Raw genomic sequence first — 17,316 nt, 5'->3', positions numbered from 1 at the left:
TGCCTTACAATTCAATCTACACATGAATATGGTTCTGCAATGTATTGCAATGTTAGGTAGGCTACTCAATTCCCTTGGCATTCTGCAAGCATGAATACTTTACAATAATGGAAGATATGCATTGTGTTAATCTTACTATTTGTCCATGTATTGAATGCTACACAGCTTTCCATAAATGCAGTGTGGACTTTTTACAGATGAAACCCCTTCCATTATGACACTCCTTCCTGTATCTGTCATAAAGGCCTATGCATTCTTTGTCCTTTAGTTACACAACTAAATCTAGTATCTGTCACTTACCTTTCATGCTGTAGATCTGCTGTCATGGTGCTGAGAATGCTTAGTACTGTATCTGTCACTTATGTATTCTCTGTATGTATTAGGTATGAACCCTTGGACGTACAGGTACCTCCAGCGCTCCCTCCTGCCTCACGTTCGGCCCCTGTCCCTGGTGATCTACCCCAGGCCCTCTTGTATCCACCCCAGGCTTCTGAACTTGCCCCAGTGGGGTGAAGACCAGAAGAGGGTGATGTCCTTCCTGCCTCTCTCTCTCTCTCCCTTAAATGCAGCTGGTGATTCCAGAGAGCCGGCGGGCATCTCTCAACAAGAAGCAGCAGTGGATTGACCGGATGCTGTTTACCAGGAGCCTCCTACAGAGCTCACAGTTCATCACTGTCCCTGGTGGGGTGAAGATCAGAAGAGGGTGATGTCCTTCCTGCCTCAGAAAGTGCTGGGGTGAGTTTTTCCATAATAAATGAGCAGCTTAGAAATGGTAATTTAATATTTTCTTCTCTCATGATCTATCAATGCCTCAGGATGACACTGGGTAAACATTATCTAACTGATTAACTTTTCTGTGATGATATGTGGAAGAAGATGTGTCTGAAGTAAACAGAGGAACTGGCCTAGAGTTAGTCCTGTCTGGTATAATTAGTGGTCAAGGCTGGACAAGGAGGGTTGGATAAACTCCTCTGTATGAAGATGAGTCCTGTCTGGTATAATTAGTGGTCAAGACTGGACAAGGAGGGTTGGATAAACTCCTCTGTATGAAGATGAGTCCTGTCTGGTATAATTAGTGGTCAAGACTGGACAAGGAGGGTTGGATAAACTCCTCTGTATGAAGATGAGTCCTGTCTGGTATAATTAGTGGTCAGACTGGACAAGGAGGGTTGGATAAATTCCTCTGTATGAAGATGAGTCCTGTCTGGTATAATTAGTTGTCAAGACTGGACAAGGAGGGTTGGATAAACTCCTCTGTATGAAGATGAGTCCTGTCTGGTATAATTAGTGGTCAAGACTGGACAAGGAGGGTTGGATAAACTCCTCTGTATGAAGATGAGTCCTGTCTGGTATAATTAGTGGTCAAGACTGGACAAGGAGGGTTGGATAAACTCCTCTGTATGAAGATGAGTCCTGTCTGGTATAATTAGTGGTCAAGACTGGACAAGGAGGGTTGGATAAACTCCTCTGTATGAAGATGAGTCCTGTCTGGTATAATTAGTGGTCAAGACTGGACAAGGAGGGTTGGATAAACTCCTCTGTATGAAGATGAGTCCTGTCTGGTATAATTAGAGGTCAAGACTGGACAAGGAGGGTTGGATAAACTCCTCTGTATGTGGAACAGGTGTGACTATTTATCATGTGTAACAATCAAACCTCCCTATTGGCTGTGTGTTCCACATTCTAAAGTAGAACCATAATTTTACTTGCTGAAATATTGTCCAGAAATGACCTCATTGGACAGAAAGGGGAACTCCTCCCCACACGCATGTTGAACAAATATAATGTTTCCCTGAAACAAAGGATTCCTGTAGTTTCATGAAATAAGAAATTGATTCATAGTGTCCTTTGTCTGGGGTGATGTGAGTTTCCTTCAACAATCAGTGTTCCAGATAGATGACACAGGAACCTTGGTGTAAAACTCTTTAGTAATAAAATGTCATTGCAGACAGAGACTCACATCCAGAATACCTCAGTAGTCTATAGTAAAGATCTGTGTGGTAAAACAGGAGACAACACTCTTTATACCAGGTGGTGTGGACAACAACTTTATACCAGGTGGTGTGGACAACAACTTTATACCAGGTGGTGTGGACAACAACTTTATACCAGGTGGTGTGGACAACAACTTTATACCAGGTGGTGTGGACAACAACTTTATACCAGGTGGTGTGGACAACAACTTTATACCAGGTGGTGTGGACAACAACTTTATACCAGGTGGTGTGGACAACAACTTTATACCAGGTGGTGTGGACAACCTATGTCAAATGCATACGTCAATCATACCTTAACATTGTGGCATTGGATTAGATGCAAGGTATCTAAGATGAGAAAAGCATGTCTAGACTGTGGTTTGTAACTCTGCTATGAGCCATCAACCACACCTGTGTGGTCTCAGGCTCTTTGCTACTTTCAGAACATCTTGGCCTTGCGGCTGAGTGACTATCAGCAGGAGCAGACAGTTCTCTGCCTGAGAACTAAAGCAGTACATCTCCATCACCCAGTACTTTTACATCGTTGCACATTGCAAGCACACAAAGGTTTTCACATACAGTGGGGAGAACAAGTATTTGATACACTGCCGATTTTGCAGGTTTTCCTACTTACAAAGCATGTAGAGGTCTGTAATTTTTATCATAGGTACACTTCAACTGTGAGAGACGGAATCTAAAACAAAAATCCAGAAAATCACATTGTATGATTTTTAAGTAATTAATTAGCATTTTATTAATCATGGCATTGGTGTAGCCCCACCTCCGACCCCCAGGGTAACCCCCAACAATAGTATTTCATACAAGACCAACATTTAAGGCAACATTTGATGTGAACACTTAGCAAATAAACGTCCACACCTTTACAGGAAGTAAAACTGTGTGACCTGCTTCAGCTGTTTAACATTTGTATGTAGGTGAAGAAGTTAAACATGTTTTACTTAAGTGAAGCAGTCACTTTAAATATTATACATGAAGGTAGGGTAGACTGGGGAACAAAGTAACACAGGGTCAGTTGTAACAGATAAATAAGTCCAATTAGAAACCAGGTAGAAAGCTCTTATTCAATGTGATAATGGTTGGTTAGTGTCTCTACTAGGGCTGGGCGGTATACTGTATTTTACTATATACCAGTGTTGATACAAGGACCGGTTTGAGTTTTTACTTTACTTTCTAGAACGGTATTTGAATGTTTGGTTTGTTAAATGTGATACGCTGTGTGTAACGTCCATTTTTATAGTTTACTCTGCTACTTGAGCCATCCCTCTCCGCTCTCATGGACAACTTTTATTAATCAAAAACATTAAATACCGTCAAAAATGTGAAAAATATAATATGATCTTTTGGCCATATCGCCCAGCTCTAGTCGCTACATGACCAAGAGGTTTTGTTTAAATCCATTGATTACTTTTAGTTTTATTGAAGTTTTTTCTTCAATAAAAAAAGGTTTTTGAGACACTTGAGTAAATATACTTGCCTCCTCTCTTTTTGTTAAATTATTGACCTGTGGAACATTCACCTACTGGGTCAATTGTAACATTTAATTCCCACCACTTGGTTGAATTGTAAATGACTGGTATGTCCTAGGAACATACTTAGTGTGTAATGGTAGCTGAGATATGTTGTTTGTATAAAAGTATGATAAATCTAACTTAAATAATATTTTCATAATAAACTAAAGTCTAAAAGTGTTAGTTTGTTCCCCAGTCTCCTCTACTCTTACTGAGAAAAGGCCTCAACTGAAGAATCTACAGCTGCTGAGTCTGAGGTGTTAAACAGTCCAGTGCTGCTCTGACCACAGTGTTGTTAGGAACCACATTTTCTAACTCTACATACACAGCCTTGTGTCAACTCTTACTGTGACCTACTTTAGTTACTGGAAATAAACTCAGTGTTCAGACCACAGAATACACCAAGTTGTACACAAGGTCCTCCAACAACACCAGTAAATGAAACATCCATTACTTTATTAATTAATTAATGAAACATCCTCCGTTTCATTCAGTTGGACACATCTTCCTCCGTTTCATTCAGTTGGACACATCTTCCTCCGTTTCATTCAGTTGGACACATCTTCCTCCGTTTCATTCAGTTGGACACGTCTTCCTCCGTTTCATTCAGTTGGACACGTCTTCCTCCGTTTCATTCAGTTGGACACGTCTTCCTCCGTTTCATTCAGTTGGACACGTCTTCCTCCGTTTCATTCAGTTGGACACGTCTTCCTCCGTTTCATTCAGTTGGACACGTCTTCCTCCGTTTCATTCAGTTGGACACGTCTTCCTCCGTTTCATTCAGTTGGACACGTCTTCCTCCGTTTCATTCAGTTGGACACATCTTCCTCCGTTTCATTCAGTTGGACACATCTTCCTCCGTTTCATTCAGTTGGACACATCTTCCTCCGTTTCATTCAGTTGTAATCATATCTGTAATGTATGTGAGGCCTTTGAGACATCATAGTAAATATGTTGACTTGTTGGTCAAGGGAAATGCAAGTTTACTTCTTTGAGTTTTTGAGTTGCTGAGTCGCTAAGCCTTGTGGGATATTAATGAATGTGAACTCAGCAACCGTAATTCCAGAACAGTCCCACTGTTGTAATAGTGTGATGTGTATCTTCTGACAGACTCTATGCTGAGTAAAGTCATGTTTTTATCCTAAAACGTTGTTCTACCAGAACCAAAGTGTGGATGCAGTCACTATTTAGAGCAGTCTAATCTCATTCACCCAGAACTATAATCTTGTGTGATTAAGTTCTGGGTCCATACATGTTAGAAACTACAGGTGAGTCACATGTTATTTGTTACAGCAGTTTCCATGGAAACATACAGAGGAGTTTATGCAAATCAACTCTTTCTGTCTTGACACATGAAGGAGGAGTCTCTGAAAACCTATTTAAAGCAGTCTGTCCTGACTCAGATCAACAGTCTCCAGTCTACCAACTGGTCTCTGAAATAACTATTTAAAGCAGTCTGTCCTGACTCAGATCAACAGTCTCCAGTCTACCAACTGGTCTCTGTAACTTCATCTTTGTCTCTGTGGTGTACAGTCTTCAGGTGATGATGGGGATATTGAATCATCTCTCTACTCTCCTCCTTCTCTCTCTCCTTCCTCCTGCTCTCTCTCATGTAGTGAAGAAGTTCAGTGATGTTCCACAGTGCAAGAGTTTCTTCCTGAAGGGGACAACTCCAAATCTCCCAGGTATTTTGGTTGGTGGGATATTCAAGGACGATGGCCGCTACAAGCCGATCTGCCAGAAGTACAAAAACTTCTACAGGTTTGCAACTCTCTACGACACGACCAACAGGATCCCTGTGTTCTCAGCCTACACCTTCACTGGTAATACAACGGGTCGACCAATAGATCGCTGGATGATCGAGCCTGGGGTAGGACTAATGTTTTGTCATATAACATAACATGTGTATTTGTTTACTGGTATATATCACAGACAGTTATGTTACAGAATATAGAACTACCACTATGGAGGGTAAAGAGACTTGATTGTCTTGATTGTGAAACCCCCCCAAAAAAGAGAGGCTTTATTGTACAGAAAAGGGGGTTTATTGTACAGAAAACTTGTGAATGAATGATTGTTTCCTGCAGCTCGAAGGGGTAAACCGCACTGAAATGCAGATACAAGAGGGAGGCAGTTACAAACACCAGGCTGAGCAAAAGGACTATAAAAACTCAAAATATAGAGGGGTGAACAGAGGTCACCTCTTCCCAAGTTCACATGCTCATGACCTTGATACTCAGAAGTCCACCTTTACCCTGACCAACATCGTTCCCCAGGTGGTGTCCTTCAACGATGGCAGCTGGAAGACAATGGAGGGAAATGTCAGAGGAACTCTGAAGCTTAACTGTAAGGATGCTAACGACCAGATAAAAGCCTATGTGGTGACTGGAGCAGTTCCCAACAACAACAAAACCAAACTGAACAACCGAGTGAACATCCCGTATCTCATGTGGACAGCCTACTGCTGTGAAAACAAGAAGTACAAGAAGAACAAGAAGTGGATGGCCGGAGCATACTGGGGGGAGAACAAGAAGGGGACAGGGGCATTGGATCAACAAACCTTGGGAGCACTCGAAATCATGTTGAACAGATATTACAAAGGTAAAGATGGTCCTGTCAAGGTGTTCCCAGAAGATTGTCCAAGAGGTCCTAAACCTACCACTTCCCCCTAACCCAGTTGGAAGAATTCCTTCCGTAGTGAGGAATCTTTACAATTCCATGAGAAATAGTTCTGGAAGGATCTTTGGATGATCTGGGTACAGATGCTCACACCATATCAACAAACTATCATTACTGTTAGACTAATGATTATCAGGGTTATAATGGTAATGAGGGTTATAATGGTAATGAGGGTTACAATGGTAATGGGGGTTGTAATGGTAATGGGGGTTGTAATGGTAATGAGGGTTATAATGGTAATGAGGGTTATAATGGTAATGAGGGTTGTAATGGTAATGAGGTTATAATGGTAATGAGGGTTATAATGGTAATGAGGGTTATAATGGTAATGAGGGTTGTAATGGTAATGAGGGTTGTAATGGTAATGAGGGTTGTAATGGTAATGAGGGTTGTAATGGTAATGAGGGTTGTAATGGTAACGAGGGTTGTAATGGTAACGAGGGTTATAATGGTAATGAGGGTTACATGTCAACATATGTACACTTTCAATTGTAATATTTTTCTCTTCTATGTCTATATATATCTATAGTCTATACTCTTCTCTCCCCTCTCTACCCATCTCTTCTATGTCTATATATATCTATAGTCTATACTCTTCTCTCCCCTCTCTACCCATCTCTTCTATGTCTATATATATCTATATTCTATACTCTTCTCTCCCCTCTCTACCCATCTCTTCTATGTCTATATATATCTATAGTCTCTTCTCTTCCCTCTGTCCATCTCTTCTATGTCTATATCTACTCTTCTCTTCCCTCTGTATCTCTTCTCTGTTTATATCAAATATAAAAAGTATGTAAGGGAACAGAATTCTGTTTTAATAAATAAAATACAGTTTAATTCCTTGATGATGTGCTGCCATTACTCTTGTTAATGTTAATAATTAGGCTTCCAGCAGGGTTGAGATCAATTCCATTTCAATTCCAGTCAGTTCTAGAAGTACACTGGAAATCCATTTCTCTGCAATGCTTTTCAATGAGGAACATTTGGAATTGAAATAGAATTAACCCCAACCCTGGCCTACAGTTTGTCAGGTTGTGACTTCCTTATGACTGTTACCATGGAGATACTATTATATGTTCTGAATGTAATTCTATCACTGTTACCATAGAGATACTATTATATGTTCTGAATGTAATTCTATCACTGTTACCATAGAGATACTATTATATGTTCTGAATGTAATTCTATCACTGTTACCATAGAGATACTATTATATGTTCTGAATGTAATTCTATAACTGTTACCATAGAGATACTATTATATGTTCTGAATGTAATTCTATCACTGTTACCATAGAGATACTATTATATGTTCTGAATGTAATTATATCACTGTTACCATAGAGATACTATTATATGTTCTGAATGAGATACTATTACATGTTCTGAATGAGATACTATTATATGTTCTGAATGTAATTCTATCACTGTTACCATGGAGATACTATTATATGTTCTGAATGTAATTCTATCACTGTATGTATCCATCTTCTTCCCATCTGAAGGAATAAACATCTATAATGAATGAAGCCTGTGAGAGTCTGGTGTTTTGTTCTCATGCTGTTTAAATGTAACCAAGTGACTCCAAAATGTTCCAATTCAACATTAAACCACATTATTTGAGCTAAAAATATAAATTATTGAAAGTACTATTTTAGTTGTCAGTTATTCATTCAAACTTTGCCTTAACTATGTGTCCAACCAGTCCAGCATACCAGCTAGCTACCATGTCTCAAAACATACCTGGAGCTGGTCAAGAAGCTACCATGTCTCTAAACATACCTGGAGCTGGTCAAGAAGCTACCATGTCTCTAAACATACCTGGAGCTGGTCAAGAAGCTACCATGTCTCAAAACATACCTGGAGCTGGTCAAGAAGCTACCATGTCTCTAAACATACCTGGAGCTGGTCAAGAAGCTACCATGTCTCTAAACATACCTGGAGCTGGTCAAGAAGCTACCATGTCTCTAAACATACCTGGAGCTGGTCAAGAAGCTACCATGTCTCTAAACATACCTGGAGCTGGTCAAGAAGCTACCATGTCTCAAAACATACCTGGAGCTGGTCAAGAAGCTACCATGTCTCAAAACATACCTGGAGCTGGTCAAGAAGCTACCATGTCTCTAAACATACCTGGAGCTGGTCAAGAAGCTACCATGTCTCAATACACACCTGGAGCTGGTCAAGAAGCTACCATGTCTCAAAACATACCTGGAGCTGGTCAAGAAGCTACCATGTCTCTAAACATACCTGGAGCTGGTCAAGAAGCTACCATGTCTCTAAACATACAGTGGGGAGAACAAGTATTTGATACACTGCCGATTTTGCAGGTTTTCCTACTTACAAAGCATGTAGAGGTCTGTAATTTTTATCATAGGTACACTTCAACTGTGAGAGACGGAATCTAAAACAAAAATCCAGAAAATCACATTGTATGATTTTTAAATAATTAATTTGCATTTTATTGCATGACATAAGTATTTGATCACCTACCAACCAGTAAGAATTCCGGCTCTCACAGACCTGTTAGTTTTTCTTTAAGAAGCCCTCCTGTTCTCCACTCATTACCTGTATTAACTGCACCTGTTTGAACTCGTTACCTGTATAAAAGACACCTGTCCACACACTCAATCAAACAGATTCCAACCTCTCCACAATGGCCAAGACCAGAGAGCTGTGTAAGGACATCAGGGATAAAATTGTAGACCTGCACAAGGCTGGGATGGGCTACAGGACAATAGGCAAGCAGCTTGGTGAGAAGGAAACAACTGTTGGCGCAATTATTAGAAAATGGAAGAAGTTCAAGATGACGGTCAATCACCCTCGGTCTGGGGCTCCATGCAAGATTTCACCTCGTGGGGCATCAATGATCATGAGGAAGGTGAGGGATCAGCCCAGAACTACACGGCAGGACCTGGTCAATGACCTGAAGAGAGCTGGGACCACAGTCTCAAAGAAAACCATTAGTAACAGACTACGCCGTCATGGATTAAAATCCTGCAGCGCACGCAAGGTCCCCCTGCTTAAGCCAGTGCATGTCCAGGCCTGTCTGAAGTTTGCCAATGACCATCTGGATGATCCAGAGGAGGAATGGGAGAAGGTCATGTGGTCTGATGAGACAAAAATAGAGCTTTTTGGTCTAACTCCACTCGCCGTGTTTGGAGGAAGAAGAAGTATGAGTACAACCCCAAGAACACCATCCCAACCGTGAAGCATGGAGGTGGAAACATCATTCTTTGGGGATGCTTTTCTGCAAAGGGGACAGGACGACTGCACCGTATTGAGGGGAGGATGGATGGGGCCATGTATCGCGAGATCTTGGCCAACAACCTCCTTCCCTCAGTAAGAGCATTGAAGATGGGTCGTGGCTGGGTCTTCCAGCATGACAACGACACGAAACACACAGCCATGGCAACTAAGGAGTGGCTCCGTAAGAAGCATCTCAAGGTCCTGGAGTGGCCTAGCCAGTCTCCAGACCTGAACCCAATAGAAAATCTTTGGAGGGAGCTGAAAGTCCGTATTGCCCAGCGACAGCCCCGAAACCTGAAGGATCTGGAGAAGATCTGTAGGGAGGAGTGGGCCAAAATCCCTGCTGCAGTGTGTGCAAACCTCGTCAAGAACTACAGGAAACGTATGATCTCTGTAATTGCAAACAAAGGTTTCTGTACCAAATATTAAGTTCTGCTTTTCTGATGTATCAAATACTTATGTCATGCAATAAAATGCTAATTAATTACTTAAAAATCATACAATGTGATTTTCTGGATTTTTGTTTTAGATTCCGTCTCTCATAGTTGAAGTGTACCTATGATAAAAATTACAGACCTCTACATGCTTTGTAAGTAGGAAAACCTGCAAAATCGGCAGTGTATCAAATACTTGTTCTCCCCACTGTACCTGGAGCTGGTCAAGAAGCTACCATGTCTCAAAACATACCTGGAGCTGGTCAGGAAGATACCATGCCTCAAAACATACCTGGAGCTGGTCAAGAAGCTACCATGTCTCTAAACATACCTGGAGCTGGTCAAGAAGCTACCATGTCTCAAAACATACCTGGAGCTGGTCAAGAAGCTACCATGTCTCAAAACATACCTGGAGCTGGTCAAGAAGCTACCATGTCTCTAAACATACCTGGAGCTGGTCAAGAAGCTACCATGTCTCTAAACATACCTGGAGCTGGTCAAGAAGCTACCATGTCTCAAAACATACCTGGAACTGGTCAAGAAGCTACCATGTCTCAAAACATACTTGGAGCTGGTCAAGAAGCTACCATGTCTCTAAACATACCTGGAGCTGGTCAAGAAGCTACCATGTCTCTAAACATACCTGGAGCTGGTCAAGAAGCTACCATGTCTCTAAACATACCTGGAGCTGGTCAAGAAGCTACCATGTCTCAAAACATACCCGGAGCTGGTCAAGAAGCTACCATGTCTCAAAACATACCTGGAGCTGGTCAAGAAGCTACCATGTCTCAAAACATACCTGGAGCTGGTCAAGAAGCTACCATGTCTCTAAACATACCTGGAGCTGGTCAAGAAGCTACCATGTCTCAAAACATACCTGGAGCTGGTCAAGAAGCTACCTTGTCTCTAAACATACCTGGAGCTGGTCAAGAAGCTACCATGTCTCAAAACATACCTGGAGCTGATCAAGAATCTACCATGTCTCTAAACATACCTGGAGCTGGTCAAGAAGCTACCATGTCTCTAAACATACCTGGAGCTGGTCAAGAAGCTACCATGTCTCTAAACATACCTGGAGCTGGTCAAGAAGCTGCCATGTCTCTTAACGTACCTGGAGATGGTCAAGAAGCTACCATGTCTCTAAACATACCTGGAGCTGGTCAAGAAGCTACCATGTCTCTAAACATACCTGGAGCTGATCAAGAAGCTACCATGTCTCAAAACATACCTGGAGCTGGTCAAGAAGCTACCATGTCTCTAAACATACCTGGAGCTGGTCAAGAAGCTACCATGTCTCTAAACATACCTGGAGCTGGTCAAGAAGCTACCATGTCTCAAAACATACCTGGAGCTGGTCAAGAAGCTACCATGTCTCTAAACATACCTGGAGCTGGTCAAGAAGCTACCATGTCTCTAAACATACCTGGAGCTGGTCAAGAAGCTACCATGTCTCAAAACATACCTGGAGCTGGTCAAGAAGCTACCATGTCTCAAAACATACCTGGAGCTGGTCAAGAAGCTACCATGTCTCAAAACATACCTGGAGCTGGTCAAGAAGCTACCATGTCTCAAAACATACCTGGAGCTGGTCAAGAAGCTACCATGTCTCAAAACATACCTGGAGCTGGTCAAGAAGCTACCATGTCTCAAAACATACCTGGAGCTGGTCAAGAAGGATTTTCAAACAGTGTTCTAGAATCATCATGATTGATTGATGATCATGACCGTGATTGGGAGTCCCACAGGGTGGCGCACAATTGGCCCAGCATCGTCCAGGTTTGGCCGGGGTAGGCCGTCATTGTAAATAAGAATTTGTTCTTTACTGACTTGCCTAGTTAAATAAAGGTTAAATAAAAAAATGTAAAAAGGATTTTCAAGCAGTGTTGTAGAATCATCTCACCAGCAGGTGGCAGCCTTGTTCCAGTTATCAAACCTCCACTCTATGACCGCTGAGAGCAGGACAGGTTTCAATTGATTGATTGATTGATAAATATATTTCCAATTAGTCTCCATCATCTGTTTTTTAGATCTATTATCCATATCATTGATAATTAGCATATTTGCATTCAGTTATGCTAAACCAGCAGACTAAAAACAGATTGTCAGAATTTTCATCCCACTTTCAGCCACACTTGAACCAGGAAATGTTCCCCTTTTGTCCAAGTCCACAAACAATAAATACTATTATTTCTCATCAAAATGTCACTGGTTGAGCTGCTGTAAAAATAATTACCAAATGTTTCCCTGCATTCAGTGGAAGGCAACTGAAGGGGCGGCAGGTAGCCTAGTGGTTGGAGTGCTGGACTAGAAACCAAAAGGTTGCAAGATTGAATCTCTCAACTGACAGTGTAAAAATGTGTCATTCTGCTCCTGGACTAGGTGGTTAACCCACTGTTCCTAGGCCGTCATTGAAAATAAGAATTTGTTCTTAACTGACTTGCCGAGTTAAATAAAGGTTAAAATAAAAAGACACACCTGACGCTGAGGTAAGAGAGACAGACTGACCTGACGCTGAGGTAAGAGAGACAGACTGACCTGACGCTGAGGTAAGAGAGACAGACTGACCTGACGCTGAGGTAAGAGAGACAGACTGACCTGACGCTGAGGTAAGAGAGACAGACTGACCTGACGCTGAGGTAAGAGAGACAGACTGACCTGACGCTGAGGTAAGAGAGACAGACTGACCTGACGCTGAGGTAAGACAGACAGACTGACCTGACGCTGAGGTAAGAGAGACAGACTGACCTGACGCTGAGGCAAGAGAGACAGACTGACCTGACGCTGAGGTAAGAGAGACAGACTGACCTGACGCTGAGGTAAGAGAGACAGACTGACCTGACGCTGAGGTAAGAGAGACAGACTGACCTGACGCTGAGGCAAGAGAGACAGACTGACCTGACGCTGAGGTAAGAGAGACAGACTGACCTGACGCTGAGGTAAGAGAGACAGACTGACCTGACGCTGAGGTAAGAGAGACAGACTGACATGACGCTGAGGTAAGAGAGACAGACTGACCTGAAGCTGAGGTCAGAGAGACAGACTGACCTGACGCTGAGGCAAGAGAGACAGACTGACCTGACGCTGAGGTTAGAGAGACAGACTGACCTGACGCTGAGGCAAGAGAGACAGACTGACCTGACGCTGAGGTAAGACAGACAGACTGACCTGACGCTGAGGCAAGAGATACAGACTGACCTGACGCTGAGGCAAGAGAGACAGACTGACCTGACGCTGAGGTAAGACAGACAGACTGACCTGACGCTGAGGTAAGAGAGACAGACTGACCTGACGCTGAGGCAAGAGAGACAGACTGACCTGACGCTGAGGTAAGAGAGACAGACTGACCTGACGCTGAGGTAAGAGAGACAGACTGACCTGACGCTGAGGTAAGACAGACAGACTGACCTGACGCTGAGGTAAGAGAGACAGACTGACCTGACGCTGAGGCAAGAGAGACAGACTGATCTGACGCTGAGGTAAGAGAGACAGACTGACCTGACGCTGAGGTAAGAGAGACAGACTGACCTGACGCTGAGGTAAGAGAGACAGACTGACCTGACGCTGAGGTAAGAGAGACAGACTGACCTGACGCTGAGGTAAGAGAGACAGACTGACCTGACGCTGAGGTTAGAGAGACAGACTGACCTGACGCTGAGGCAAGAGAGACAGACTGACCATACCAACTACCACATCATTCCGTCCAGCATAACAGCTACCATGTCTAAAAATATACCTCTCACTCCATCACTCCCTCTCTCACTGCTCTCCCTCCTCTCATCTCTCTCCCTCCTCTCATCTCTCTCATCTCTCTCTCATCTCTCTCCCTCCTCTCTCATCTCTCCCTCATCTCTCCCTCATCTCTCCCTCCTCTCTCATCTCTCCCTCATCTCTCCCTCATCTCTCCCTCCTCTCTCATCTCTCCCTCCTCTCTCATCTCTCTCTCATCTCTCTCATCTCTCCCTCATCTCTCCCTCATCTCTCCCTCCTCTCTCATCTCTCCCTCCTCTCTCATCTCTCCCTCCTCTCTCATCTCTCCCTCCTCTCTCATCTCTCCCTCCTCTCTCATCTCTCCCTGTGTTAAAGTAGTGTTCAACACTCATCTCACCAGCAGGTGGCAGCCTTGTTTCAGTTTTCAGACTTCCACTCCATGAGCTCTGTGAACAGAGGATGGGTTTCAATTGATTGATTGATATATATATATATAAATAAAATACATATTTTGTTTTTGGATTAATTTACCTCTGCCTAGATTCCTAGATTGCCTAGATTGACACCAGGCAGGATGGAGCCATGGACTCACGCCAAATCCTGACTCTGCCGCAACATGAACCAGGATTTGTCGGACCAGGCAATGTTTTTCCACTCCTCAAATGTCCAGTGTTGGTGATGGTGTCCCACTGGAGCAGCTTCTTCTTGTTTTAAGCTGATAGGAACCCGGTTTGGTCGTCTGCTACAAACCCATCTGTGATGAAGACCGACGAGTTGTGCGTTCCAAGATGTCGTTCTACACACCACTGTTGTACTGCAGGGTTATTTGCCTGTTTGTGGCACGCCTGTTAGCTTGCAGGATTCTTGGCATTCTCCTTGGACCTCTCTCATCAAGCTGTTCTCCAGCACAGGACTGCTGCTGACCTGATGTTTTCTGTTTGTAGCACCGTTCTCGGTAAACCCAAGACACTGACGAGCATGAAAAGTCGTCCATTTCTGAGATACTGGAACCGGTGCACCTGCCACCGACAATCACACCACGCTCTACGTCACTTAGGCAACTCGTTTTGATCCTTCTAATGTTCAACTGAACAGTAACTGAATACCTCGATGCCTGTCTGCCTGCTTTATATGGCAAGCCACGGACACGTGACTCACTGTCTGTAGGAGCAACCCGGGTCAACATCTTCTGGTCTATCTCTGCTTGCCACAGAGGTTAGCTCACTCCTTCATACTGATAACACTTCAAGGGTAGTTTGTGACACGGTATACTACGAGTCAGTGAAGGCCAATGAAAACCAGTAACACATCTATTTTGTTTCCACTAGTTAATAAAACCAGCATCACTTTTGGTTCCAATAGTTAATGAAACCAGCATCTCTTTTGGTTCCACTAGTTAATAAAACCAGCATCTCTTTTGGTTCCACTAGTTAATGAAACCAGCATCTCTTTTGGTTCCACTAGTTAATAAAACCAGCATCTCTTTTGGTTCCACTAATTAATAAAACCAGCATCTCTTTTGGTTCCACCAGTTAATGAAAACCAGCATCTCTTTTGGTTCCACTAGTTAATAAAACCAGCATCTCTTTTGGTTCCACTAGTTAATAAAACCAGCATCTCTTTTGGTTCCACTAGTTAATAAAACCAGCATCACTTTTGGTTCCACTAGTTAATAAAACCAGCATCTCTTTTGGTTCCACTAGTTAATGAAAACCAGCATCTCTTTTGGTTCCACTAGTTAATAAAACCAGCATCTCTTTTGGTTCCACTAGTTAATAAAACCAGCATCTCTTTTGGTTCCACTAGTTAATGAAAACCAGCATCTCTTTTGGTTCCACTAGTTAATGAAAACCAGCATCTCTTTTGGTTCCACTAGTTAATGAAAACCAGCATCTCTTTTGGTTCCACTAGTTAATGAAAACCAGCATCTATTTTGGTTCCACTAGTTAATGAAAACCAGCATCTCTTTTGGTTCCACTAGTTAATAAGACCAGCATCACTTTTGGTTCCACTAGTTAATGAAAACCAGCATCTCTGTAACGTCCTGACCAGAGTTCTTATGTGTTTTGCTTGTTTAGTGTTGGTCAGGACGTGAGCTGGGTGGGAATTCTATGTTGCGTGTCTAGTTTGTCCGTTTCTATGTCCAGCCTAATATGGTTCTCAATCAGAGACAGCTGTCAATCGTTGTCCCTGATTGAGAATCATATATAGGTGGCTTGTTTTGTGTTGGGATTTTGTGGGTGGTTGTTACCTGTCTCTGTGTTTGTGGTCTGCACCAGATAGGTCTGTATCGGTTTGCCACTTGTGTTATTTTGTTTTGTATCGTGTTTATTTGTTTAATTAAACATGTTGAGCACTGGCTACGCTGCGTGTTGGTCCGATCCCTGTTTCACCCCCTCTTCTAGTGAAGAGAGGGAAGGCCGCCGTTACAATCTCTTTTGGTTCCACTAGTTAATGAAAACCAGCATCTCTTATGGTTCCACTAGTTAATAAAACCAGCATCTCTTTTGGTTCCACTAGTTAATGAAAACCAGCATCTCTTTTGGTTCCACTAGTTAATGAAAACCAGCATCTCTTTTGGTTCCACTAGTTAATGAAAACCAGCATCTCTTTTGGTTCCACTAGTTAATGAAAACCAGCATCTCTTTTGGTTCCACTAGTTTAATAATTAAACTGAATATCCATTCTAGAATTAAACCCGGAAGTTGTATTGATATATTGAGGACATGTTTTGCATAAGAGGAGGAACCAGAAAAGATCTGTCAGACTTCATGGCATTTCACAATGACATTGACCCCAATCTTAAATTCACTATTGAATGTGACACTAGACGTGTTCATTACCTCGATATGTGGATTGATAAATCACATGAACCCTGTTTACAACTCTGTATAGAAAACAAACGGACAGTTATACTCTATTACAGGGAGGCAGATTCCACCCTGAGACAATTCTCTATTACAGGGAGACAGATTCCACCCTGAGACAATTCTCTATTACAGGGAGACAGATTCCACCCTGAGACAATACTATATTACAGGGAGACAGATTCCACCCTGAGACAATACTATATTACAGGGAGACAGATTCCACCCTGAGACAATTCTCTATTACAGGGAGACAGATTCCACCCTGAGACAATACTATATTACAGGGAGACAGATTCCACCCTGAGACAATACTATATTACAGGGAGACAGATTCCACCCTGAGACAATACTCTATTACAGGGAGACAGATTCCACCCTGAGACAATACTCTATTACAGGGAGACAGATTCCACCCTGAGACAATACTCTATTACAGGGAGACAGATTCCACACTGAGACAATACTATATTACAGGGAGACAGATTCCACCCTGAGACAATACTCTATTACAGGGAGACAGATTCCACCCTGAGACAATACTCTATTACAGGGAGACAGATTCCACCCTGAGACAATACTATATTACAGGGAGACAGATTCCACCCTGAGACAATACTATATTACAGGGAGACAGATTCCACCCTGAGACAATACTATATTACAGGGAAACAGATTCCACCCTGAGACAATACTACATTACAGGGAGACAGATTCCACCCTGAGACAATACTATATTACAGGGAGACAGATTCCACCCTGAGACAATACTATATTACAGGAAGACAGATTCCACCCTGAGACAATACTACATTACAGGGAGACAGATTCCACCCTGAGACAATACTATATTACAGGGAGACAGATTCCAC

General features: G+C 42.6%; 1 protein-coding gene across 3 annotated transcripts in view; it reads left to right on the top strand.

Annotated features, from left to right (window-relative positions):
• The window catches only part of LOC139561524 (endonuclease domain-containing 1 protein-like), a 150,312-nt gene extending 143,391 nt beyond the window's left edge, over nt 1–6,921 (top strand). Inside the window, exons 1-3 of one of the 3 annotated variants that reach the window (XR_011672161.1) lie at nt 4,929–5,375; nt 5,593–6,464; nt 6,500–6,921. Coding sequence is in view for 2 of the 3 variants with exons in the window: in XM_071378717.1 (XP_071234818.1) it covers nt 5,049–5,375; nt 5,593–6,177 (912 nt within the window). In the remaining variant the exon portion in view is untranslated. Of the gene's footprint in view, nt 1–4,928; nt 5,376–5,592 lie in introns of those variants that run through there. The other 2 variants (XM_071378718.1, XM_071378717.1) reach the window with 2 other exon arrangements.
• Nucleotides 6,922–17,316: the final 10,395 nt, after the last annotated feature.

Source organism: Salvelinus alpinus, chromosome 31, assembly GCF_045679555.1.
Source record: "Salvelinus alpinus chromosome 31, SLU_Salpinus.1, whole genome shotgun sequence".
Lineage (NCBI taxonomy): Eukaryota > Metazoa > Chordata > Actinopteri > Salmoniformes > Salmonidae > Salvelinus > Salvelinus alpinus.
Note: the sequence above shows the minus strand (reverse complement) of the source record. Positions and strands in the feature narration are given on the sequence as shown.